Source organism: Salvelinus fontinalis, chromosome 38 (genome assembly GCF_029448725.1).
Source record: "Salvelinus fontinalis isolate EN_2023a chromosome 38, ASM2944872v1, whole genome shotgun sequence".
NCBI classification, from domain to species: Eukaryota; Metazoa; Chordata; class Actinopteri; order Salmoniformes; family Salmonidae; genus Salvelinus; species Salvelinus fontinalis.
Window position 1 is genome coordinate 15,737,236 of NC_074702.1, and position 25,225 is coordinate 15,762,460.

At 46.2% G+C, this 25,225-nt stretch overlaps 1 protein-coding gene across 12 annotated transcripts in view; it reads left to right on the forward strand.

Moving 5' to 3' along the window:
• The window catches only part of LOC129837664 (adhesion G protein-coupled receptor B1-like), a 147,070-nt gene that overhangs the window by 43,212 nt on the left and 78,633 nt on the right, over positions 1 to 25,225 (forward strand). For all 12 annotated transcript variants that reach the window (XM_055904004.1, XM_055904001.1, XM_055904003.1 and 9 more), the window contains exon 3: positions 23,173 to 24,309. In XM_055904004.1, coding sequence (XP_055759979.1) covers positions 23,544 to 24,309 — 766 coding nt within the window. In that variant the 5' untranslated portion in view covers positions 23,173 to 23,543. The remainder of the gene's footprint in view (positions 1 to 23,172; positions 24,310 to 25,225) is intronic.

Here is a 25,225-nt window from a genome sequence, read left to right on the forward strand (position 1 = left end):
TATTTGTTCCTAACTTCCCTAAAAAGTTGCATATCACTGGGGCTATTTGATGCTAATGCAGAACGCCACAGGATGTTTTTGTGCTGGTCAAGGGCGGACAGGTCTGGAGTAAACCAAGGGCTATATCTATTCCTAGTTCTACATTTTTTGAATGGAGCATGCTTATTTAAGATGGTGAGTAAGGCACTTTTAAAGAATAACCAGGCATCCTCTACTGACGGGTTGAGGTCAATGTCATCTTTATCTCCCAAACAAAATTTAACATAATAACAATCACTTTTTTGTCTTTTAATCATTTGAAACATATTTTAACACAGGTGTGACATCTAACAAGCACTTTATAATTAAAAAAAATTTTTTTTTAACAAAAGCCTGGCCCGGTTGTTACCTGATATTCCAGCTATAATGCCTTGCATCAAGAAATCACTTAAATATTCTCAAGTTGCCACAGAATCAACCATTGGCTTAACTTACCCCGCATCCAATGGATCATCTTACCAAAAGGTAAACATTTTGACCATATTAGCCAACACAGCTACAAGGATGGACTTTAATTGTAGATTTTTTAACTCAAATTGATGTTTATAGAGACCCCAATTGACGTATAGAACAATCTTAAAAGTATCTACTATGGTTTAGATACAAGCATCATGAAACCTCTAACACAATAAATTCATTTGACTTTTTGGACCTAACTTGCTTATCACTTTTTCAATGTGAGTTCTTCCTTCACAGACTCCATGACATGATGACCTCATCCTAAATATTTGGTCAGATGTTTCATTTTGTGTATGGTTTCCTAGAAACAAGGGTGGCTCAACTTATCCCTTTGGCTCAACTTCCTCCAGTCACCTCTATGGTTTCACTATATTTTTTCATTTCTGTGTGTTGAGGTGTTGGTGGTTTGGCAGAAACTTGTGGAATAGAGTTGGCGCTGACAGGCAAATCAGTAGTAATGAGCGATTTCTTGGCTCATGAGGTCCTCTTTTGCATAAACATATTTCCTATTGCTATGGAAATTCATAACAAACATTATCGCCACATGAAAAGAAGAGTGAATTGTGAAAGTTGCCAGGAGAATATGATATTCAGCAGCACTAATCCCACTCTCCTTTTGCTTACTGACTGGCTTATTTGATTTGTATGTGATATGACTTGATTTGATTTGGTGTCCAGTGCAATTCCCTTTCATATTTATGTGATTATGTCCAAGCACAAAGCTCCTATTATGCAGTAAATTATGCTTGATGGAATAAAGGACCATCACTTGGCCATCTGTAGCATTCCCCACTGTGTGATGTGGGTATTAGGAAGAGAAGATGAGACATTTCCTATTCCATGCACTACCCACCACACACACACACACACACACACACACACACACACACACACACACACACACACACACACACACACACACACACACACACACACACACACACACACACACACGCACACAGACACGCGCACACACACGCACACACACACACACACACGCACACAGACACGCACACAGACACGCACACGAACACACACACACACAAATATTTATATCGCTGGATTTATACTTGCAACCCTTGACACGAGAGGCGGGTGCCACGTCATCTCCCGATGTCCTCAGACATGGATGGACGTCGAATACTGACTTGTATCACACCTGATCTGGCTGCACGGAGACACACACACATGCAAGCAGGCACACGCACACACGCATGCACGCATGCTTACACGAAGTGACACATCCCCTACGTCACCACAAAAAGCTATAGCCGAGGCTGTGTGATTCTAAGTGCTACAGACCAACCACCAAAGCAATTAATCTGTTTGTCATTAACAGCCAATAAAAGTGTTTGTTAAACCACTTCTGCAATTTGCTTGTGTGGCAAGAAGACGATAATCTGGGCTACAGATGTCACCAATTAGGGTTATATTAACACTGCATCCATTCCAACCAACACAGACACAGGAAGGGCAATGGTGGCAGCACTGCGCATTGTCTGTGTGGGATAATTGCTCGCTTTCATCCGATGTCACTGCGCCACTGGGCATCACTCACAAAAAGGCTTTGCACGCCATCACACCGTTCAGGGGAGGAAGAGGAGAGAGAAAATTATGTTTAGAGCTTAATACATGTTTGCTTCTTTGCACATATAATCAATCTATAAGCCTAATGAAGGAGATGTGAAATTAAACACTTTCTTTCCTCGGAAGGTGGAGGATCTGATGTGACGTGCTAAACATGGAGAAAAGCCAGTGTGGTGTGGGTGGGGAGAACCCGAGAGATAGGAAGGGAAAGGGGGGGCGGGGTAGAGTGAGACAGACAGACAGAGAGAGAGACAGTGTCAGGAAGAGAAAGACAGAGACAGAGTTAGAGACACGGCAGAGAAGGATATATGGGCAAAGGTTGAGAGGAAGAGAGATGGAGAAAGAGGGCGAGGTAGAGTAAGACAGGAAAAAATAGAACGATGGGCAGATGGAGAGACAGAGATGGAGAGAGGGGTAGAAGGAGAGTGACAGAGAGGTGGAGAGCAAGAGGCAGAAGCAGAGGGAGAGACAGAGGTCTAGTCCCCTTCCAGTGCATCCTATTCCCTTCAGAGCACAGGTATGTGTATCCTATCCTCTTATAAACATTAGTACCAATACTGGGAAACAGACAAAAGGAAACAGAAAACATTTCATATGGACAGATAGACAGGCAGGTAGGTAGGCAGGCAGACATATGGCACCAGACTGCCCTCCCAGCTCCTCCCCCGCTCTATCCATTTCCTCCCACGTTTAGTCTCCCAATTGAAATGAAGTGCAGCTAAACACAAAGTGGTGTCTGTGAGGGGAGGAGCTTTAAAACAACAGACCAGACCGAGACAGAGCCTGTTAGGGAGAGAGGAGAACTCATTCACCACCAGGCCTGTTTAATCATCTTACTGAGAAACAGAAGTGTGACAGACTCACTTTCTGAGACTTGTTCTTTTTCATTCTAATACTGGCGTCTTTTCAGTTGTACTTTGGTTGAAATGGTTAAGTTCCAACATAGGAAGAGTTGAATATGCGTTATCTTGTTTTGTGAGAGACTTTTCAGTTGTACTTTGGTTGAAATGGTTAAGCTCCAACATAGGAAGATTTGAAAATGCGTTATCTTGTTTTGCGAAAGGCTTTTCACTTTGCAATTAGAGGTTGAAAAGAGACAGATACTTTAATGACTCATTCCAAGATGTCCTTTGTTCCTCTACAGTTATCTATTGTTTCAGTACTACTTACCATTAAATTGTCATTCACAGATCAGTGAAGAGAAATGTATTTTTCTAAGAAAACAAATGTTCAATGGGTGCATACTGTTCTTGCTCTGAACACGATGGGTGTGTGTGTGTGTGTGTGTGTGTGTGTGTGTGTGTGTGTGTGTGTGTGTGTGTGTGTGTGCGTGCGTGCGTGCGTGCGTGCGTGCGTGCGTGTGTGTGTGTGCGTGCGTGTGTGTGTGCATTTATGCAGTGGTGTATGTGTGTTTGCCCGTGCGAGTTGAGGCAGGCGCATTTGCGTTAATTTGTTTCTGTGCTGATGAGAAAGTTTTGGCATTTAATACTGTAAACACATTCATCACCATAGACAGATAATTATCTCCATAATGTGGAAGCCTTCGGAGGCCTCCCTGGGTTGTTGTCATAGTCATCAGTGGATGTGCTGTAGATGTGTTTTGCCTTTTGTTGCTTTCTGTTTGTTTGTTTAAATAACCTTGCTAGCTCTGGGGGGCACTGCAGCTCTTTAATTTAGAGAGAGAAGGATGGAGGGATAGATGGATGGAGGAGAAAAAGAAACGGGTGGCACATCAAAAAGGAAGAGGATAAAAGAAACCACTCAGGAGAAACGCTAGTTGGTCATGGTGCTTAGGTCCTCTGTCTGACTCTGTCTGGCTCTGGACGCTTTTCTCCTTGCACCCAGTTTTTCTCTCCTCCTTCTTTGCTCTTTCTGCTGTCGCGTTCTGTCTTTGCTGCTTCCTGTTTTCCTCTCTCTCTCTCTCTCTCTCTCTCTCTCTCTCTCTCTCTCTCTCTCTCTCTCTCTCTCTCTCTCTCTCTCTCTCTCTCTCTCTCTCTCTCTCTCTCTCTCTCTCTCTCTCTCTCTCTCTCTCTCTCTCTCTCTCTCTCTCTCTCTCTCTCTCTCTCTCTCTCTCTCTGTCTCTCTCTCTCTCAGTCCTTGCTGCACCTGTTTTCTTCTCTCCGCCCTCCTCCCCTTCTTTTCTCTCGGGTGCAGTTTTTTGATTTCTGCAATCCTGGAAACTGAAAGCTAAAAGGCTAAATGCTGTTGATATTCAATGATTACAAGCTCGCCTCCCCTCTTTTCGAGTGGGGTGATAAAACGTTACGCTCTTAAATTTCCCAGCTCATAGAATAATGCGATGGCACAACAGTACTTGATTGTATGCCATTTGCATTTTCGTGTGATTTATAAATTGCATATTCTCTAATTTAGTTTGTTGTGCCCGTTGTGGCTTCCCTAATCAGTGTGTAATCCTGGAGCTGATGATGAGGGAGGAAGAGGGGATGTGAACAGAGGAATACTTCCTTATCTATCTATCTCCATCCCAACTCTATAATTTTCTCATCAGTGTGTTGTGTGCTGTGTGACTGTGTGACAGAGAGGTGGAGGCAGCTGAGAGGAGTGAAAGGAGGAAGTCTCTCCCCTAGCTCTGTCTCTGTGATTGTGGCATTGTTCTGGTGTGTGTCTATGTGTGTTGAGGCTGGCCTGCCTCCTCTCAGCATCAGACAGCTAGCTAGCCTCTGGGACATGTAGACTGTGGTTTCCTGGTTGGGTTAGTCAGCTAGCTAATGCAACACCTTTGTTCTCCTAATTGCCTGCTGTGTCTGCCTCGGGGCGGAAATGAAAATGCATGAATTATTCCAGTACGATGGAATACTACAATTATGAAGTCGGTTTAACACGTTTTGCACTATATCATAGTTCCACCGTAAATCATCATAACTTATGCACATGAAACTGAGATTATTTCATCCATCACCATTTCTCTACAAAGGCCAAAAATACATTGAATGAAATTGGTGACATTTTCCTTACTGACAACATGGTGTCCAAATCTTGAAGGGCCCGGATGTATGTGAATCTCTGAATCTCGGTCTTCTTTGGTCCTGCCTTGGTTTGTTCACCATTCCTGTGGAATAGATTGTGTGTTAATAGCCTGCTGTACATCTGTGCTGGCTTCTCAAACACACAATCATTAAAAGAAGAGGGGGGTAGTAAGAGGAGCACTGGGAGGCAGCACAGGAAGTGCTCCCAGTGCATGCTGTGTGTGTATGTGTGTATGTGTGTATGTGTGTACATGTGTGTTTGTGTGTACATGTGTGTTTGTGTGTGAGGGACAGGTGGTGATGTATATAGAGACCAGCAGCTCTTTCCTTCTTTCTTGCTCCTGCGCTGTTGAATCCATATCCATTTCATTAGTGTCAGGCTCGTCTGGTAAAATGTTGCTAAATCCTGCTCTCTGGACACCTTGGACTGAAGGTTACTCTAGGTCGGAGGAGTGTTTAAACAGGGCAGGAAGGGGGCATGTGTGCTGATTCATAAGAATGCAACCCACTAAATGTACGGCTCTAAAGTTTCCCTACCCAGGATCAAAATGATATGCTCAAAAGACTCAAGTGTGCGTGCATATGGGGTGTGGAGACTGGTGGGTACATGGATGGGGTGTGGAGACTGGTGGGTACATGGATGGGGTGTGGAGACTGGTGGGTACATGCATGGGGTGTGGGCACTGGTGGGTACATGGATGGGGTGTGGGGACTGGTGGGTACATGGATGGGGTGTGGGGACTGGTGGGTAAATGGATGGGGTGTGTAGACTGTTGGGTACATGCATGGGGTGTAGAGACTGGTGGGTACATGCATGGGGTGTGGGGACTGGTGGGTACATGCATGGGGTGTGGGGACTGGTGGGTACATGCATGGGGTGTAGAGACTGGTGGGTACATGCATGGGGTGTAGGGACTGGTGGGTACATGCATGGGGTGTGGGGACTGGTGGGTACATGCATGGGGTGTGGGGACTGGTAGGTACATGCATGGGGTGTGGGGACTGGTGGGTACATGCATGGGGTGTGGGGACTGGTGGGTACATGCATGAGGTGTAGAGACTGGTGGGTACATGCATGGGGTGTGGAGACTGGTGGGTATATGCATGGGGTGTGGAGACTGGTGGGTACATGCATGGGGTGTGGGCACTGGTGGGTACATGGATGTGGTGTGGAGACTGGTGGGTACATGGATGGGGTGTGGGGACTGGTGGGTACATGGATGGGGTGTGTAGACTGTTGGGTACATGCATGGGGTGTAGAGACTGGTGGGTACATGCATGGGGTGTGGGGACTGGTGGGTACATGCATGGGGTGTGGGGACTGGTGGGTACATGCATGGGGTGTGGAGACTGGTGGGTACATGGATGGGGTGTGTAGACTGTTGGGTACATGCATGGGGTGTAGAGACTGGTGGGTACATGCATGGGGTGTGGGGACTGTTGGGTACATGGGTGGGGTGTGGGGACTGGTGGGTACATGCATGGGGTGTAGAGACTGGTGGGTACATCCATTGGGTGTGGGGACTGGTGGGTATATGCATGGGGTGTGGAGACTGGTGGGTACATGCATGGGGTGTGGGGACTGGTGGGTACATGGATGGGGTGTGGGGACTGGTGGGTACATGCATGGGGTGTGGGAACTGGTGGGTACATGAATGGGGTGTGGAGACTGGTGGGTACATGCATGGGGTGTGGGGACTGGTAGGTACATGCATGGGGTGTGGGGACTGGTGGGTACATGCATGGGGTGTGGGGACTGGTGGGTACATGCATGAGGTGTAGAGACTGGTGGGTACATGCATGGGGTGTGGAGACTGGTGGGTATATGCATCGGGTGTGGAGACTGGTGAGTACATGCATGGGGTGTGGGAACTGGTGGGTACATGGATGGGGTGTGGAGACTGGTGGGTACATGCATGGAGTGTGGGGACTGGTGGGTACATGCATGGGGTGTGGGGACTGGTGGGTACATGGATGGGGTGTGGAGACTGGTGGGTAAATGCATGGGGTGTGGGGACTGGTGGGTACATGCATGGGGTGTGGGGACTGGTGGGTACATGCATGGGGTGTAGAAACTCGTGGGTACATGCATGGGGTGTGGGGACTGGTGGGTACATGCATGGGGTGTGGGGACTGGTGGGTACATGCATGGGGTGTGGGGACTGGTGGGTACATGCATGGGGTGTGGGGACTGGTGGGTACATGCATGGGGTGTAGGGACTGGTGGGTACATGCATGGGGTGTAGGGACTGGTGGGTACATGCATGGGGTGTGGGGACTGTTGGGTACATGGGTGGGGTGTGGGGACTGGTGGGTACATGCATGGGGTGTGGAGACTGGTGGGTACATGGATGGGGTGTGGAGACTGGTAGGTACATGCATGGGGTGTGGAGACTGGTGGGTACATGCATGGAGTGTGGGGACTGGTGGGTACATGTATGGGGTGTGTGGACTGGTGGGTACATGCATGGGGTGTGGAGACTGACGGTTACATGCATGGGGTGTGGGGACTGGTGGGTACATGCATGGGGTGTGTGGACTGGTGGGTACATGCATGGGGTGTGGAGACTGACGGGTACATGCATGGTGTGTGGGGATGGGTGGGTACATGGATGGGATGTGGGGACTGGTGGGTACATGCATGCAATAGGTGCCAGTTTGCACAGTAGTTTCAAGTTTGAAGTAATTCATATATTTTTTGTTGAGATCATACCAGCTAGATTATAGATTCAGTTTTAGTCAGACAAGTTTAGTGCTTCCAAATCCATGTCTGACATCTCTGCTCCCTCCAGAACTATAACCACAGGTGATGTTAGAAGGTAATGAAATAAGCTCTCCTGTGTTCATTCAGACAGTTCTCATAGCCTCACTGCTAGTGGAGATAGACACACTTTGGCTCAGTATTGTGATTCAGCCTGCCTCCTCTGCAGTAGTTAGTTGTGCTTTTGTATGTGCTTGTGTACCAGTGGTGGCTAGTGAATCAATGTCACTGCACTGACTGTCAGACACTACTAGTGCCAGACATGTTCTTCCAGGAACTGGCCTGCCTGGCCACATTTCTCTCTAGTGTAGGCTAGGACACAGAGGCTAAGTCCCAAATGGCACCCTATTCCTTATAGTTTCCTTTTTTTGAGCCATAGGGCTCTGGTCTCATAAAGCCCTGGTCAAATGGATAAAGGAACTAGTGTGCTATTTATGGCTCATAAGGAGCCTTTCCACTAGGCTAGCCCTCAAATCCTAATGGGGTGGAGAAGAGTTCACGGCCTGTAGACACGATCATGGAGGAAATATTCAGGACTGGACAGCCCATACAGTATATACATAGACAGTGTCTGCGGGAATCATTATCTGTGTTTTTGAAAAGGTAAAGATGTCTTACCGTCTTAAAAGTATATGGTGAAAATGTTTTGATATTTATTTCAAAAATTATGGTTGTGGTAGCACTTGTAGGAATCAACTATAGTCGGACACAAAAAAATACAAACACAACCAAAAATGTTTTTCTACAAATGAATCAAGCCGTCCTCAATCCAAAACTGGATTTGGGGAAATAGGCTATGGGTAATGTGAAAGAAAATACAGCCTACTCACAAACAAATACGTTCCTTTTCGGAGCTTGAAAGCCAGGGTTGCGTTCAGTGCAATAGAACCAGTGGAGGCTGCTGAGGGGAGGACGACTCATAATAATGGCTGGAAAGGCGTCATTGGGATGGTTTTAAACACATCAAACGCATGGTTTCCTCTCCTCAGCAGCATCGACTGGATAGAATTGTGTACAACATTGAATTCAATTCACACAGCTGTACTGGGTGACCAAAACGTTGTGATTATGGTGGTTCAGAGGGAATTTACCGTATGGTGTACTACATGAGTTTTGCAATTTCAGATGGTCACACCCATATTGATCAGCCCACAACTTGCCACACCCACCAAATGGGAGCAAACGTACCTCAAACACTGTTGAAAACGGTGCTGACCATTTTGGAAAACCGTCACGCAACACAGAAAACGTTGAAGCAAAGTCAACGCACCTCAGGTAAAATTGCCAAGTGCCACTCTCTGGACAAAACCATTGCCACACCATGCAGGGGTACACATAACCAACAAAGTAGTTTAAGTCCCCTTTGCGAACCAAAGGATTTTAGAAACATCTAAAAGAAGACTATCGTCATCATAATATTATTCACAGACCATTCTCAATTAAACCAGTATACATTTTCAATAAACAAGGTAATCAATTGAAAAAATGACAGAATCCACAGGAAAAGGGGTGCCCGCTTCTCGAGCATCCGCGGGACACAGGTTACATACACAGATCTGCTCGTACATAACCTCATATATAACGGGCGAAGCTTCCAGAAGCAGCAACGATCAAACACAATGGAAGCACTCAAAATGCACAAACAAACAAAATACATTAACTCAAATGACACAGAAGACTGGGGCTCTTGTTAGCAATTTCATAATCAAACACATGTTTAAAATCAGTAACAAGATTTGGAAACATTATCATTTAGCAGACAGTGAACAAGCAGGGCTTACATTTCAGCGGGAATGCGAGACAGGCCGCCATCACAGTGCTCTAGGCCAACTTTGCCCAATATGCTACATTTGCTTTGTTAGACATACATAGAAAACTTACTGCCACACAGGGATCCAATGGTCCGCATTTGCCTTAGTATTGTATTTGATCTTAGGGGAGATGGTGATGATTAGCCAGGCTTTTGGATCAGCTTGATTGATCAGTGAAAACCTGGATGTGGTGTCTGGTGTCCCTGACTCCTCCAGTAAGCCTGCTATATGCCCTCTCCTGGCTGTCTCCGTCTGAAACCCATACAGGTCTGAGAGAGCCAATGCAACTGCATCATGAGGTATCCAAAGTGATAATGACCGTTTGATAGGAGTAGTTACTGTTCTACCATGAAGCAATTTTCCACACCAAAATTGTTTTAGAATGAAATAGTTTGTATTTCAGTATTATGGTTTGTAATGAAGGACAAATATCCGTTTAAACAACAACATGTTCTATTGACATATTCACCTATTTATTTTTATTTAACTAGGCAAGTCAGTTTAGAACAAATTCTTCTTTTCAATGACGGCCTAGGAACAGTTGGTTAACTGCCTTGTTCCCGGGCAAAATGACAGATTTTTACCTTGTCAGCTCGGGGATTCAATCTTGCAACCTTTCGGTTACTAGTCCAACACGCTAACCACTAGACTACCTGGCGCCCCACACCTATTCCCTTTTAGCCCTCCTAATGGCTTTAGTGTTAATAATTGAAAACAAACGAAGCTATTGATCACATTATGGCAAGCTAAAGCAAAGACGCAGAGATAATGAATGATTGCAGCTGTTTATATTTTCGTAGTTAATAGCCGCTTAATTGGACAAATTAGTGTGCTCACTGATCAAATATGAGAGGAGACATCTTAAACAAGCCATTGTCTCTCAGGAAGGGACCGTTCTGCACTTGACTAATGAACCAAAACAAAGCTAGGCCTATATAATATCATCCTTCTGTCTGGTGGTTACACATACTTCATATTTCAGAGATCTGGATCAACTGGGCCTATGGTTCTCTTCTCAAGCCTCACTGACTGTGTCTAACAATATTCTGCTGTGTCAGTTGATTTATGTGCCTTCAGAAAGTATTCACAGCCCTCGCCTTTTTCCACATTTTGCTGTGTTAGAGCCAGAAATGGATTAAACTGATACTTTTGTCACACATCTACCTACACAAAATACCCCATAATGACAAAGTGAAAACATGTTTCTAGAAATGTTAGCAAATTTATTGAAAATGAAATACAGAAATATCTAATTTACGTAAGAATTCACAGCCCTGAGTCAATTCATGTTAGAATCACCTTTGGCAGTGGTTACAGCTGTGAGTCTTTCTGGGTAAGTCTCTAAGAGCTTTGCACATCTGGAAAAAATTCTAGATCACCTGTACACACAGAGACGTGTACAAAGCTCTCCCTCTCCCTCCATTTGGTAAATCCGACCACAACTCTATCCTCCTGATTCCTGCTTACAAGCAAAAATTAAAGCTGGAAGCACCAGTGACTCGGTCTATAAAAAAGTGGTCAGATGAAGCAGATGCTAAACTACAGGACTGTTTTGCTATCACAGACTGGAACATGTTCCGGGATTGTTCCGATGACATTGAGGAATACATCACATCGGTAACTGGCTTTATCAATGAGTGCATCGAGGACATCGTCCCAACAGTGACTGTACGTACATACCCCAACCAGAAGCCATGGATTACAGGCAACATTCGCACTGAGCTAAAGGGTAGAGCTGCCGCTTTCAAGGTGCGGGACTCTAACTAGCTTGCAATAAATACTGCTATGACCTGCGACAAACCATCAAACAGGCAAAGCGTCAATACAGGGCTAAGATTGAATCATACTACACCGGCTCCGGCCCTCGTCTTATGTGGCAGGGCTTGCAAACTATTACAGACTACAAAGGGAAGCACAGCCGCGAGCTGCCAAGTGACACGAGCCTACCAGACGAGCAAAATCACTACGGCGATACGGATATCACGGTCGTCTTATGTGGCATGGCTTGCAAACTATTACAGACTACAAAGGGAAGCAAAGCCGCGTGCTGTCCAGTGACACGAGCCTACCAGATGAGCTCTTCTATGCTCGCTTTGAGGCAAGCAACACTGAGGCACGCATGAGAGCATCAGCTGTTCCGAACGACAATGTGATCACGCTCTCTGGAGCCGACGTGAGTAAGACCTTTAAACAGGTCAACATACATAAGGCTGCGGGGCCAGCCGGATTACCAGGATGTGTGCTCCGAGCATGTACTGACCAACTGGCAGTTGTCTTCACTGACATTTTCAACATGTCCCTGATTGAGTCTGTAATACATGTTTAAAGCAGACCACCATAGTCCCTGTGCCTAAGAACACTAAGGCAACCTGCCTAAATGACTACCGACCCGTAGCACTCACGTCCTGTAGTGAAGTGCTTTGAAAGGTTGGTAATGGCTCACATCAACACCATTATCACAGAAACCCTAGACCCACTCCAATTTGCATACCGCCCAAACAGATTCAGATGATGCCATCTCTATTGCACTCCACACTGCCCTTTCCCACCTGGACAAAAGGAACACCTATGTGAGAATGCTATTCATTGACTACAGCTCAGCGTTCAACACAATAGTACCCTTAAAGCTCAGAATAACAACTTATCCCTCAATGTAAGCAAGACAAAGGAGATGATTTGTAAGTCGCTCTGGATAAGAGCGTCTGCTAAATGACTTAAATGTAATGTAAATGTAAATGATTGTGGACTACAGGAAAAGGAGGACCGAGCACGCCCCCATTCTCATCGACGGGGCTGTAGTGGAGCAGGTTGAGAGCTTCAAGTTCCTCGGTGTCCACATCAACAACAAACTAGAATGGTCCAAACACACCAAGACAGTTGTGAATAGGGCACGACAAAGACTATTCCCCCTCTGTCACGTTCCTGAAGTTATTTCCTTTGTTTAGTCTTTGTTTAGTTGGTCAGGATGTGAGCTGCGTGGGTGTAGTCTATGTTATGTGTTTCTATGTTTAGGTTGTCAATTGGCCTGATATGGTTCTCAATCAGAGGCAGGTGTTTTACGTTGTCTCTGATTGGGAACCATATTAAGGTAGCCTGTTTTCACTGTTTGTTTGTGGGTGATTGTTCCTGTATGTGCGTTCATGTGTTCTATGTTCTCTAGTTCAGGACTGTAGCTTCGTTGGTTTTCGTTTGTTTATTGTTTTGTTCGTATTGAAGAAGTATTCTAATAAATATGGATACATACCACGCTGCGCTTTGGTCCTCCTCTCTTTCTACCGACGGAAGCCGTTACAGAATCACCCACCAAACCCGGACCAACAGCGTGGTAACGGGCAGCAGCGACAGCAGCGGCCCATTACACAGGACTCCTGGACATGGGAGGAAATTCTGAACGGTAAGGGACCCTGGGCTAAAACTGGAGAATATCGCCGCTCTCATGAAGAGCTGGAGGCAGCTAAAGCCGAGAGGCGGTGGTATGAGGAGGCATCACGGAAGCGAGGCTGGAAGCCTGAGAGTCAGCCCCAAAAATGTATTGGGGGGGGGATAAAGGGGAGTGTGACGAAGTCAGGTAGGAGACCTGCGCCAACTTCCCATGCTTACCGTGGAGAGCGAGAGTACGGGCAGACACCGTGTTATGCGGAAAAGCGCACGGTGTCTCCTGTACGTGTGCTTAGCCCGGTGCGGTACATCCCAGCTCCACGTATCGGCCGGGCTAGAGTGGGCATCGAGCCAGGTGCCATGAAGCCGGCTCAACGCATCTGGTCTCCAGTGCGTCTCCTCGGGCCGGTGTACATGGCACCAGCCTTACGCATGGTGTCCCTGGTTCGCCAGCACAGCCCAGTGTGGGCTATTCCTCCTCGCCGCACTGGCCTGGCTACGGGGAGCATTCAACCAGGTAAGGTTGGGCAGGCTCGGTGCTCAAGAGCTCCAGTACGCCTTCACGGTACGGTATATCCGGTTCCACCTCCTCGCCGCAGCCAGTACCACCAGTGCCAACACTACGCACTAGGCTTCCAGTGCGTCTCCAGAGCACTGTTCCTCCTCCACGCACTCGCCCTGTGGTGCGTGTCTCCAGCCCGGTACCACCAGTTGCGGCAGCACGCACCAAGCCTCCTGTGTGTCTCCAGAGCCCTGCGTGTCCTTAGCCCGGTACCACCAGTTCCGGCACCACGCACCATGCCTACTGTGCGCCTCAGCAGGCCAGAGTCTGCCGTCTCTCCAGCGCCGCCTGCGCTGCCCGTCTGCCCAGCGCCTTCTGAGCTGCCGCCTGCGCTGCCCGTCTGCCCAGCGCCGCCTGCGCTGCCCGACTGCCCAGCGCCGTCTGAGCTGCCCAGCGCCATCTGAGCTGCCCGTCTGTCCTGAGCCTTCAAAGCCGCCCGTCTGTCCTGAGCCTTTAGAGCCGTCCGTCAGTCAGGAGCCGCTAGAGCCGTCCGGCAGTCAGGAGCCGCTAGAGCCGTCTGTCAGTCAGGAGCCGCTAGAGCCGCCCGCCAGTCAGGAGCCGCCAGAGCCGCCCACCAGTCAGGAGCCGCCAGAGCCGCCCGCCATTCAGGAGCTGCCTGAGCTGCCCGCCAGTCAGGAGCTCCCTGAGCTGCCCTTCAGCCATGAGCTACCCCTCAGTCATGAGCTGCCCTTAAGTCATGAGCTACCCCTCAGTCATGAGCTACTCCTCAGTCATGAGCTGCCATTCAGTCCGGAGCTGCCCCTCAGTTCGGAGCTTCCCCTCAGTCCGGAGCTTCCCCTCAGTCCGGAGCTGCCCCTCAATCCGGAGCTGCCCCTCTGTCCAGAGGCGCCCATCAGTAAAGTGGGGTTATTTTGGAGGATCGCCATTCCGAGGAGGCCACGGAAGCGGGGATTAACTATGGTGGGGTGGGGGCCACGTCCAGCGCCAGAGCCGCCACCGTGGACAGATCCCCACCCAGACCCTCCCCTATAGGTTCAGGTTTTGCGGCCGGAGTCCGCACCTTTGGGGGGGGGGGGGGGGGGGGTACTGTCACGTTCCTGACCTTATTTCCTTTGTTTAATCTTTGTTTAGTTGGTCAGGACGTGAGCTGGGTGGGTGTAGTCTATGTTATGTGTTTCTATGTTTAGGTTGTCAATTGGCCTGATATGGTTCTCAATCTTAGGCAGGTGTTTTACGTTTTCTCTGATTGGGAACCATATTAAGGTAGCCTGTTTGTTTGTGGGTGATTGTTCCTGTTCGTGCGTTCATTGGTTTTTCTATGTTCTCTAGTTCAGGACTGTAGCTTCGTTCTTTTTCGTTTGTTTAATGTTTTGTTCGTATTGAAAAACTATTCTAATAAATATGGATACATACCACGCTGCGCTTTGGTCCTCCTCTCTTTCTACCAACGGAAGCTGTTACACCCTCAGGAAACTAAAAAGATTTGGCATGTGTCCTCAGATCCTCAAAAGGTTCTACAGCTGCAACATCAAGAGCATCCTGACTGGTTGCATCACTGCCTGGTACGGCAATTGCTTGGCCTCTGACCGCAAGGCACTACAGAGGGTAGTGCGTACGGCCCAGTACATCACTGGGGCTAAGCTGCCTGCCATCTAGGACCTCTACACCTGGCGGTGTCAGAGGAAGGCACAAAAAATTGTCAAAGACCCCAGGCGCCCCAGTCATAGACTCTTCTCTCTACTACCACATGGCAAGTGGTACCAGAGTGCCAAGTCTAGGACGAAAAGGCTTCTCAAAAGTTTTTACCCCCAAGCCATAAGACTCCTGAACAGATAATCAAATGGCCACCCGGACTATTTGCATTGTCCCGCCCCCAACCTCTCTTTTATGCTGCTGCTACTCTCTGTTGATCATATATGCATAGTCACTTTAACTATATCTACATGTACATACTACCTCAATTAGCCTGACTAACCGGTGTCTGTATGTAGCCTCGCTACTTTTATAGTCTCGCTAATGTATATAGCCTGTCTTTTTACTGTTGTTTTATTTCTTTACCTACCTATTATTCACCTAATAACTTTTTTTGCACTGTTGGTTAGAGCCTGTAAGTAAGCATTTCACTGTAAAGTCTACACCTGTTGTATTCGGCGCAAGTGACAAATACACTTTGATTTGATTGTTCAATATTTGCTCATTATTGTTTTCAAAATTATTCTAGCTCTGTCAAATAGTTTTTTGATAATTTCTAGACAACCATTTTCAAGTCTTGCCATAGATTTTATACACTGTAACTCTTCGCCTTAGGAATATTCACTGTCTTATTGGTAAGCAACTCTAGTGCAGATATGGCCTTATTTTTTAGGTTATTGTCCTGCTGAAAGGTTAATTCATCTCCAACTATCTGGTGGAAAGCAGACTGAACCAGGCTTTCCTCAATGATTTTTGTATTCAGGGAAAAAAGTGAATTGGTTTGCCACATGTTTTGCAGTATTACTTTAATGCCTTGTTGCAAACAGGATGCATGTTTTGGAATATTTGTATTCTGTACAAGCTTCCTTCTTTTCACTCTGTCATTTAGGTTAGTATTGTTGAGTAGCTACAATATTGTTGATCCTCAGTTTTCTCCTATAACAGCCATTAAACTTTGTAACTATTTTAAAGTCACCATTACCCGGCCTCATGGTGAAATTCCTGAGAGGTTTCTTTCCTCTCTGTTAACTGAGTCAGGAAGGATGCCTGTATCTTTGTAGTGACTGGGTGTATTGATACACCATCCAAAGTGTAATTAATAACTTTACCATGCTAGGGATATTCAATGCCTGCTTTTCTTTACCCATCTACCAATAGGTGCCCTTCCTTGCGAGGCATTATAAAACCTACTTGATCTTTATGGTTTAATCTGTGTTTGAAATTCACTGCTCAACTGAGGGAGCTTACAGATAATTGTATGTGTGGGGTACAGATCAATCAATCAATCAATCAATTTTATTTTATATAGCCCTTCGTACATCAGATAATATCTCGAAGTGCTGTACAGAAACCCAGCCTAAAACCCCAAACAGCTAGAATGCAGGTGTAGAAGCACGGTGGCTAGGAAAAACTCCCTAGAAAGGCCAAAACCTAGGAAGAAACCTAGAGAGGAACCAGGCTATGAGGGGTGGCCAGTCCTCTTCTGGCTGTGCCGGGTGGAGATTATAACAGAACTATGCCAAGATGTTCAAAAATGTTCATAAGTGACAAGCATGGTCAAATAATAATCATGAATAATTTTCAGTTGGCTTTTCATAGCTGATCATTAAGAGTTGAAAAACAACAGGTCTGGGACAGGTGGCGGTTCCATAACCGCAGGCAGAACAGCTGAAACTGGAATAGCAGCAAGGCCAGGCGGACTGGGGACAGCAAGGAGTCACCACGGGCGGCAGTCCCGACGCATGGTCCTAGGGCCCAGGTCCTCCGAGAGAAAGAAAGAGAGAAGGAGAAAATTAGAGAGAGCCAAGATTTTCAAAATGTTCATAAATGACAAGCATGGTCAAATAATAATCAGGAATAAATCTCAGTTGGCTTTTCATAGCCGATCATTAAGAGTTGAAAACAGCAGGTCTGGGACAGGTAGGGGTTCCATAACCGCAGGCAGAAGAGTTGAAACTGGAATAGCAGCAAGGCCAGGCGGACTGAGGGCAGCAAGGAGTCACCACGGCCGGTAGTCCCGACGTATGGTCCTAGGGCTCAGGTCCTCCGAGAGAAAGAAAGAGAGAAGGAGAAAATTAGAGAGAGCCAAGATTTTCAAAATGTTCATAAATGACAAGCATGGTCAAATAATAATCAGGAATAAATCTCAGTTGGCTTTTCATAGCCGATCATTAAGAGTTGAAAACAGCAGGTCTGGGACAGGTAGGGGTTTCGTAACCGCAGGCAGAAACAGTTGAAACTGGAATAGCAGCAAGGCCGGGCGGACTGGGGACAGCAAGGTGTCAGCATGCCCGGTAGTCCTGACGTATGGTCCTAGGGCTCAGGTTCTCAGAGAGAAAGAGAGAACGAGAGAATTAGAGAGAGCATACTTAAATTCACACAGGACACTGGATAAGACAGGAGAAGTACTCCAGGTATAACCAACTGACCCTAGCCCCCCGACACATAAACTACTGCAGCATAAATACTGGAGGCTGAGACAGGAGCGGTCAGGAGACACTGTGGCCCCATCCGAAGAAACCCCCGGACAGGGCCAAACAGGAAGGATAGAACCCCACCCACTCTGCCAAAGCACAGCCCCCACACCACTAGAGGGATATCCTCAACCACCAACTTACAATCCTGAGACAAGGCCGAGTATAGCCCACAAAGGTCTCCACCACAGCACAACCAAGGGGGGGCGCCAACCCAGACAGGAAGTTCACGTCAGTAACTCAACCCACTCAAGTGACGCACCCCTCCTAGGGACGGCATGAAAGAGCACCAGCAAGCCAGTGACTCAGCCCCAGTAACAGGGTTAGAGGCAGAGAATCCCAGTGGAGAGAGGGGAACCGGCCCTGGAGAGACAGCAAGGGCGGTTCGTTGCTCCAGAGCCTTTCCGTTCACCTTCACACTCCTGGGCCAGACTACACTCAATCATATGACCTACTGAAGAGATAAGTCTTCAGTAAAGACTTAAAGGTTGAGACTGAGTCTGCGTCTCTCACATGGGTAGGCAGACTGTTCCATAAAAATGGAGATCTATAGGAGAAAGCCCTGCCTCCAGCTGTTTGCTTAGAAATTTTAGGGACAATTAGGAGGCCTGCGTCTTGTGACCGTAGCGTACGTGTAGGTATGTACGGCAGGACCAACTCGGAAAGATAGGTAGGAGCAAGCCCATGTAACGCTTTATAGGTTAACAGTAAAACCTTGAAATCAGCCCTTGCCTTAACGGGAAGCCAGTGTAGGGAAGCTAGCACTGGAGTAATATGATCAAATTTCTTGGTTCTAGTCAGGATTCTAGCAGCCGTATTTAGCACTAACTGAAGTTTATTTAGTGCTTTATCCGGGTAGCCGGAAAGTAGAGCATTGCAGTAGTCTAACCTAGAAGTAACAAATGCATGGATTAATTTTTCTGCATCATTTTTGGACAGAAAATTTCTGATTTTTGCAATGTTACGTAGATGGAAAAAAGCTGTCCTTGAAACAGTCTTGATATGTTCGTCAAAAGAGAGATCAGGGTCAAGAGTAACGCCGAGGTCCTTCACAGTTTTATTTGAGACGACTTTACAACCATCAAGATGAATTGTCAGATTTAACAGAAGATCTCTTTGTTTCTTGGGACCTAGAACAAGCATCTCTGTTTTGTCCGAGTTTAAAAGTAGAAAGTTTTTAGCCATCCACTTCCTTATGTCTGAAACACAGGCTTCTAGCGAGGGCAATTTTGGGGCTTCACCATGTTTCATTGAAATGTACAGCTGTGTGTCATCCGCATAGCAGTGAAAGTTAACATTATGTTTTCGAATAACATCCCCAAGAGGTAAAATATATAGTGAAAACAATAGTGGTCCTAAAACGGAACCTTGAGGAACACCGAAATGTACAGTTGATTTGTCAGAGGACAGACCATTCACAGAGACAAACTGATATCTTTCCGACAGGTAAGATCTAAACCAGGCCAGAACTTGTCCGTGTAGACCAATTTGGGTTTCCAGTCTCTCCAAAAGAATGTGGTGATCGATGGTGTCAAAGGCAGCACTAAGGTCTAGTAGCACGAGGACAGATGCAGAGCCTCGGTCTGACGCCATTAAAAGGTCATTTACCACCTTCACAAGTGCAGTCTCAGTGCTATGATGGGGTCTAAAACCAGACTGAAGCATTTCGTATACATTGTTTGTCTTCAGAAAGGCAGTGAGTTGCTGCGCAACAGCTTTTTCTAAAATTTTTGAGAGGAATGGAAGATTCGATATAGGCCGATAGTTTTTTATATTTTCCGGGTCAAGGTTTGGCTTTTTCAAGAGAGGCTTTATCACTGCCACTTTTAGTGAGTTTGGTACACATCCGGTGGATAGAGAGCTGTTTATTATGTTCAACATAGGAGGGCCAAGCACAGGAAGCAGCTCCTTCAGCAGTTTAGTAGGAATAGGATCCAGTATGCAGCTTGAAGGTTTAGAGGCCATGATTATTTTCATCATTGTGTCAAGAGATATAGTACTAAAACACTTAAGTGTCTCTCCCGATCCCAGGCCCTCGCAGAGCTGTGCAGATCCAGGACAGCTAAGCCCTGGAGGAATACGCAGATTCAAAGAGGAGTCCGTAATTTGCTTTCTAATGGTCATGATCTTTTCCTCAAAGAAGTTCATGAATTTATTACTGCTGAAGTGAAAGCCATCCTCTCTTGGGGAATGCTGCTTTTTAGTTAGCTTTGCAACAGTATCAAAAAGAAATTTTGGATTGTTCTTATTTTCCTCGATTAAGTTGGAAAAGTAGGATGATCGAGCAGCAGTGAGGGCTCTTCGGTACTGCACGGTACTGTCTTTCCAAGCTAGTCGGAAGACTTCCAGTTTTGTGTGGCGCCATTTCCGTTCCAATTTCCTGGAAGCTTGCTTCAAAGCTCGGGTATTTTCTGTATACCAGGGAGCTAGTTTCTTATGACAAATGTTTTTCGTTTTTAGGGGTGCAACTGCATCTAGGGTATTGCGCAAGGTTAAATTGAGTTCCTCAGTTAACCTGTCTAGGATCAGCGTGGCGCTAGCGGCACACCCCCCCCCCCCCCACTGAAAAACCAGTGCCGCGAAATTCAAAAAAAAAATTTTTTTTAAATATTTAACTTTCACACATTAAAGTCCAATACAGCTAATGAAAGACACAGATCTTGTGAATCCAGTCAACACTTCCGATTTTTAAAATGTTTTACAGGGAAGACACAATATGTAAAGATGTACATCTATTACCTAAAAACACATTAGCATAATCCACCATCTTTTATTTGTCCACCAACACCAGTAGCCATCACCAATTCGGCTAAACTAAGATATTTATAGCCCCTAACCAACAAAAAAACTCATTAGATGGCAGTCTGATAACATATTTATGGTATGGGATAGGTTTTGTTAGAAAAAAGTGCATATTTCAGGTAGACTTCATAGTTTACAATTGCACCCACCATCACAAATGGACTAGAATAATTACAATGAGCAACGTGTTTACCTAACTACTAATCATCAAACATTTCGTAAAAATACACAGCATACACGAATCGAAAGACACAGATCCTGTGAATACAGACAATATTTCAGATTTTCTAAGTGTCTTACAGCGAAAACACAATAAATCGTTATATTAGCTTAGCACATAGCAATTAGCAGCCCAGCATTGATTCTAGCCAAAGTGAGCGATAAAAGTCAACATCGCCAAAAGATATTAATTTTTTCACTAACCTTCTCAGAATTCTTCCGATGACACTCCTGTAACATCACATTACAACATGCATATACAGTTTGATCGAAAATGTTTATATTTAGCCACCAAAATCATGGTTAGACAATGTGAAATGTAGACAAGCTGGTAAAGAAAATGTCCTTGCGCCACTTAGACAGTGATCTACTCTTATACATAAATACTCATAAACGTGACTAAAAAATACAGGGTGGACAGGGATTGATAGACAATTTAATTCTTAATACAATTGCGTTATTACATTCTTTAATTTATCCTTACTTTTCAATACAATTTGCGCCAAGCGAAGCTACGTCAAAAAACATGGCGTCCTAAGCCACTAAAATGTTTCGACAGAAACACGATTTATCATAATAAAAATGTCCTACCTTGAGCTGTTCTTCCATCAGTATCTTGGGCAAAGGATCCTTTCTTGGGAGAAATCGTCTTTTGGTGGAAAGCTGTCCTCTTGCCATGTGGAAATGTCAACTGCGTTCGGGATGAACTGAAAAGCGTGCCCAACTTTTCACATCATTGCAAAAATAAATGTCCCAAAATCGCACTAAACGGATATAAATTGCTATAAAACGCTTTAAATTAACTACCTTATGATGTTTTTAACTCCTATAACGAGTGAAAAGATGACCGGAGAAATATAACAGGCTAAACTAACGCTTGGAACAGGTGCGCGCCGGTGTCCTCTAGGCTCATGACGCAGCTCCCAAAGAATGACTAGCTTCAGAGTTTTTTCATTTGTAGGGCCTGTGAACGCGCAATTGACCCCGTTGGAATCGTCATCACGTAAAGGCATCCAGGGGAAGACGTAAGAAGTGTCCCTATAGTCATAGCAACGACAGTGCCCCTTTAACTGACTTCAGAAGAGTGGCCAACATTTCTCAAATCTGACTCCATGTCAGGGAAATTGCTGTAGAATGGGCTCTGTTCCACTTAGAGACAAAATTTCAACTCCTATAGAAACTATAGACTGTTTTCTATCCAATAATAATAATAATATGCATATTGTACGATCAAGGATTTTGTGGGAAGCCGTTTAAAAAATTAGCCAAATTAGCATAAATAGTCTAAACAGCGCCCCCATCCCCAACAGGTTAAGTGGTTAACTGACTTTTGTCCTCTGACGTCCTTGGGTAGGCAGAAGGAGTCTGGAAGGGCATCAAGGAATTTTTGTGTTGTCTGAGAATTTATAGCACGACTTTTGATGCTCCTTGGTTGGGGTCTGAGCAGATTATTTGTTGCGATTGCAAACGTAATAAAATGGTGGTCCGATAGTCCAGGATTATGTGGAAAAACATTAAGATCTACAACATTTATTCCATGGGACAAAACTAGGTCCAGAGTATGACTGTGGCAGTGAGTAGGTCCAGAGACATGTTGGACAAAACCCACTGAGTCGATGATGGCTCCGAAAGACTTTTGGAGTGGGTCTGTGGACTTCTCCATGTGAATATTAAAATCACCAAAAATTAGAATATGATCTGCTATGACTACAAGGTCTGATAGGAATTCAGGAAACTCAGAGAGGAACGCTGTATATGGCCCAGGAGGCCTGTAAACAGTAGCTATAAAAAGTGATTGAGTAGGCTGCATAGATTTCATGACTAGAAGCTCAAAAGACGAAAACGCCATTTTTTTTTTTGTAAATTGAAATTTGCTATCGTAGATGTTAGCAACACCTCCGCCTTTGCGGGATGCACGGGGGATATGGTCACTAGTGTAACCAGGAGGTGAGGCCTCATTTAACACAGTAAAGATATGAGGATATGAGGTAGTCATTCAAAACTCATGTTAACCCCTATTATCCATGCAACTTATTATGTGACTTGTTAAGCAAATGTTTACTCCTGAACTTATTTAGGCTTGCCATAACAAAGGGGTTAAATAGGTATTTCAGCTTTTCGAAAAACATAATTACACTTTGACATTAGGGGGTATTATAAGTATGCGTGACAAAAATCTCAATTTCATCCATTTTAAATTCAGGCTGTAATACACCAAAATGTGGAAAAAGTTAAGGGATGTGACTTCTTTCTGAAGGCACTGTATATATCTGTGTTGTTATGGAGATCAAACCCCTATGCACAAACTGAGTCTGGTGGTGAGAGTATAATGGAAGGAGCTAATTATTCATGTCTTATCTTCTTGATTTGCTAGTGTATTTGCTGTTATAGTGATGTGTCCTCTCAGGTCAAAATATCTCTCTTATCTCTTTCTCTCCAGGTTCATCTGAAAGTCTGGGTCGACTGACACACACAATCATGGACAGATCACTGGACCGCTGAGTGCAATCTTCCTCTTTCTCCTCCTCCATCCTCCTCTTCCTCCTCCTCCTCTTCCTCCTTCCTCCTCTTCCTCCTCCTCATCTTCCTTCCTCCTCCTGCTCCTCTTCCTCCTTCCTCTTCCTCCTCTTCCTTCTCTTCCTCCTCCTCCTCTTCCCTTGTACCTCCACCCCAGAGGCTTCAGTGAACACCCTGAAGGTCCTACCTGGTTGCCAGAATATCAGTGAGACAGAAAGACAGATCGACGAGAGGTTACAAAAAAACAGAGGTTCCAACAAAACCCCTCTGGTCTTTCTAATTCATTTGGTAACCATGATGACCACTCTTTTGTCCTCCTTACCTGGGCACCTGGTGAACCCCCAAGTCCCCCTGCCATCCTCGTTGCTGCTTCTGCTGCTGATACAACTGTTTAGTCAGTGCCCGGCTGCTCCCTCAGGGCCTGAGTCAGACACCTGCTCCACTCTGGTCCAGAGCCGATTCTTCGGCCACTTCCTGTCCTCCTCCACTTTCCCCACGGCACCCTGCTCCTGGACCCTGCAGAACCCAGACCCGCGCCGCTACACCATCTTTATCAAGGTAACCAAACCTACCTCCACAACGGACTGCATTCCCCGGCAGCTCCGCACATTCCAGTTTGACTCGTTTCTGGAGACCACGCGCACCTACCTGGGCATGGAGAGCTTCGACGAGGTGGTCAAGCTGTGTGAATCTTCATCCCCTGTGGCCTTTCTGGAGGCTGGGAAACAGTTCCTACAAATGAGGAAAGGGCCGCCCCGGACCGGCGTGACGGTCACCACCCCTAACCCTGGCGAAGATGGGGAATTTAAGACAGAGTACCTGGTGGTGGGGAAGCGTAACCCCAGCATGGCAGCGTGTCAGATGCTGTGCCAGTGGCTGGAGGACTGCCTGGCATCCAGCACCTCTAACAGGCCCTGTGGTATCATGCAGACCCCCTGCCAGTGCTGGGAGCCCCCTCCTCCTCCACAGCTCAGCGAGGGGGATGGATGCTACAGGAACGGGTTCTATCTGGAGAACTGCCTACCCAGCGCCAATGAGAAGAGTGATACTGACAGCAACAGTGAGTGGAATAGTTCTCTGGTTTTAGTTATGGGCATTTGTGGAAATGTTTTGGCCAACGTGTGATGCCGTTTTGTCTATTGGAGGAGAGCTTGTAGGCGAGGCTTGTGGCTCACTTGGTCATCTTGTCTGTATAGCATGCCATTTCATGTTAAATGGGGGGCCTCTCTGGTCCAGGTCAATCAATGATTGTGTAGGGAGCCTCGTACTCTAACCTGTCAAAATACAATGAAACAGTTATTTAAAAGGAAAGACACAAGTCATTGACATGGCCGCCTCCTTATAATTTCTGGACAGTTTGAGGCAATTTGTGTTCAAATGACTATGCAGCATCCAGTAAAGTGCTCTGGCTAGGTCACAGAAAGCAGAAAGGCCGTGAAAGATCAGTAGAATGACAGTAGCTCATAGACAGAACAGCGATGGTATAGGGTTTCAGCTGATGAATTCTGAGCTGAATGACCTTGGCAGGTTGGCGCCGTGTCCTGTCTCTCTGTGGTTGGGGAGAGAGACACTGTATCGGTCTGAGGGAGGCTAGGACTGTGGAGGAGGATCTGGGTGTGATATGGGATTGCTGCAGGAGGGATATGGAGGGAGGTAGAGATGGGCAGGGAGAGATGGAGAGAGGGGGAACTGGATGGACAGAGAAGGAAGGCTGGGACTGGGGAGGAGGATCTGGGTGTGATATGGGATTGCTGCAGGAGGGATATGGAGGGAGGTAGAGATGGGCAGGGAGAGATGGAGAGAGGGGGAACTGGATGGACAGAGAAGGGAGGCTGGGACTGGGGAGGAATGATCTATGTGTAATATGGGATAACTTTAATGGCAGCTCTGAGTGGGGGGGGTGGGTGTGTGTGTGAGCTGGATACACAGTAGATGAGCTTTAGATTATGGGGACTGTAGCCAGCTGGATTTCTGTG